Here is a 2,687-nt window from a genome sequence, read left to right as displayed (position 1 = left end):
TTATTTTGTAAAAATATGAATAACTAAAAAAACCTTAGCACAATATTTTAATAAGGAAAGGTTTCGTGATTTTTAAAAATTTTTTTTTGGCATAAACCTATAAATTTTAGATTTTGTCTTCGTGTCCAACAAAATTTCAGCATCTGGAATGTCATTATCAATATGCATTACAACTAGAATCCTATATCTACCAATGAATTTTATTCAAAATAAGACATTTATCTGCATACTATTGGACAATATTTGATTATTGAGTATAATGGATAGAACCGTAGAAGACTTAATTTATCTTGGATTAGTGATTGTACCCCCCCCCCCCTAAATTTTTTTTTATTAATCTATCCTGAACCCATAAGAATCTTCACTATTAAGGAAAACCATATCGGTTCAACGGTTAGCAAGATTCTTCAGTACACACAGACAGACATCCAGTTATTTTATATAGGGACTAGTGGCCTCTAAGAGCACTTTAGGTGGGGGCGTGATAAGTCTACTATCCCCCCCCCCAAAAAAAAAAATATGGTTTTATATAGAAAAGGTAAAAAGGAGATCCTTTTGTACAGACCCAGACAGACAGACATCCTGTTACTTTTCGATAAGTATTAAGTTAGCAAGAAATAGATAAAAAAGCATCAAGTTAAAATTATAATATTTATTTAATAAAAACATTATGATAATATATATAAAAATAATAATTTGGTTTAAATAATCACAATTAAAATAATGCCTCGAATCCCAATTTCAGATTCTTAGTAAATGACTCTGACTATAAAAATACACTTATTATTAATAATATTTTAAAAGATTTTTTTTCTTTTTTAATTTTTTTAATAGCTACATAATTACAATAATAACAGAATGAATACTTCAGTAGGAAAATAAGATATATTTGTACATGTTTTAAAAGATTTTTTTATAATCTTTTTTTCTCATTTTGTGATTAAATTTTTATTTTAGGTACATATATTAATACAATCTCAGTAATAAGTTTCATATTAGCGCAACTACTCTTTGATAAAGCAATGTCCGTTCGTCTTTTTTCTCATTTGTAAAATTTTAGACGTATTGTTTAGTTTTTAAAATAAAATCACTTTTGTAAGCTGTATATGCTGCGCTACTTATGAACATAATTGTCCTCTAGATACAGTATTACACTTTAACAGAATGAATTTCAGTTGAAAACCTTCATAACAGAAATAATAATTTTAAAAGCAGAAATCTAAATTTAAATCTGAATCATTACATGAAGAAAAATTATGAATATTACAAATGGCTGACGCGAACACTTAAATCATCGCCACCACCTATGGCCGACCTTATTTTAAAATCCTTGTAATAATTATCAAAATCAGGTCCGTTGGAGCAACCAGACAGGCCAGAAATACAGGATCCATAGTCAGAATCAAAATCATCCTCCAGGAGGCCTCTCAGCCTCTGCACAACCTTCATAGTTTCCATATGCTTCAGCTCAATGGGGACTCTAACCGGCGACTTTGTCTCGGCGAGGATGACATCAATGGCGGCCACAGCCAGGCGGTCAACGGGAATTAGGCTGAGGTCAGGTTCGGCTGTTGACATGACAATTAGGTCAACAACTTTGGGCTTTAGGTCGGGGCAGTTGAGAGTGGCCAGCAGCCGGGTGGCATAATCAATTGGCGTGTCAATACGCAGGGACCAGTCCAGCTTAGTGAGGACCAACAGCTCCCAGGCCATCACCTCCTCGGGGCTGAAGCAGTAGTCGGTGAACTCACACATGTCCAACACGTTCACGCCGGGAATGGCGTAGATTTTGGCGGAGATTAGCAGGCAAACGGCGGCGGCAAGCTGCAGCTGGCTTTTCACTATATGACACCGTGACATAAATCTGAAAAAAAGAAATTATTAAAAACGGTAAAAAATAGTTTTTTGGGGGGATCATATTTAATAATAATCTCACTCAAAATGGCAAAAATCTATCCTTTAGAGGCTTTCCTGAAAATCTTTAAGGCATTTATAAAAGCTATGCGTACCTGTCTAAATTATGAACTGCATGAACATACATCTGGTTACAGGTATTAATTCCGACACTGCCTCTGCCCAGTGCTGAGCATAGCTCCTCACAAACCTCGTGCATCCAGTCAATCACTATCCTGCGAGTTGTTTTAGTTATGGTCTCGCTAAAAGACTCCATTTTGGCGGATTTTTTTCGTGTAACTTTAAATTTTGTATATGGAATGGTCTCTGCTATGACTAAATCGGAACTGATCCTTTGATGAGTAACACAAATTGTACTGTCTATAGGAGGGGGGGGGGGGGGTAATTGCGCGTTATTTTGCCTTAAAATTCCCCCACCCTCCTATGTGCTTTCTCTGTGTTAAAGGATAAAGGGGGATTATTATTTGTTGGGTATAAATATAAATAAAAAGGGGGGTTGGGTGGGAGGTTTAGAACGGAAGGGGGAGGAGATAATACCAGAACCAACCAATTTGAGCACCAAACCATCCCCCCCCCTCCCTCCCACACCCCTCCTTCCGCCCTGAAAACTTCACACAGACGCCTAACATTTCTCCCTCATTTGGACATTAAAATAGTTCGGGAAATTTTTAAGGGAAAAATCCACCCTTAATTGCTTGCTTTTTTCTCTTTGTACGTTTGAAAGGCAGCTTTATTTTTGGTAAAACAGAATGAAATAGAAGATAGACAGATTA

General features: G+C 35.9%; 1 protein-coding gene across 1 annotated transcript; it reads right to left on the bottom strand.

Moving 5' to 3' along the window:
- Window positions 1–637: 637 nt before the first annotated feature.
- On the bottom strand, window positions 638–2,244 carry LOC145334110 (uncharacterized). Its single transcript, XM_080179399.1, has 2 exons — window positions 2,010–2,244; window positions 638–1,864 (listed from the first exon to the last, which is right to left on the bottom strand). The coding sequence occupies exons 1-2, from the start codon at window positions 2,168–2,170 to the stop codon at window positions 1,264–1,266; spliced, it is 762 nt and encodes a 253-aa protein (XP_080035525.1). The 5' UTR covers window positions 2,171–2,244; the 3' UTR covers window positions 638–1,263.
- Window positions 2,245–2,687: the final 443 nt, after the last annotated feature.

Source organism: Acartia tonsa, chromosome 12 (genome assembly GCF_053477335.1).
Source record: "Acartia tonsa isolate MP-2025a chromosome 12, ASM5347733v1, whole genome shotgun sequence".
Classification (NCBI taxonomy): domain Eukaryota; kingdom Metazoa; phylum Arthropoda; class Copepoda; order Calanoida; family Acartiidae; genus Acartia; species Acartia tonsa.
This window is presented reverse-complemented; position numbering and strand designations above follow the sequence as displayed.

Bases quoted from the DNA above. Each gene is read 5' to 3' on its own strand.
- LOC145334110 (XM_080179399.1), bottom strand. From the start codon at position 2,170: ATGGAGTCTTTTAGCGAGACCATAACTAAAACAACTCGCAGGATAGTG. The intron at 1,865-2,009 runs GTACGCATAGCT...TCTTTTTTTCAG, and splicing joins GCAGTTCATAATTTAGACAG to ATTTATGTCACGGTGTCATA.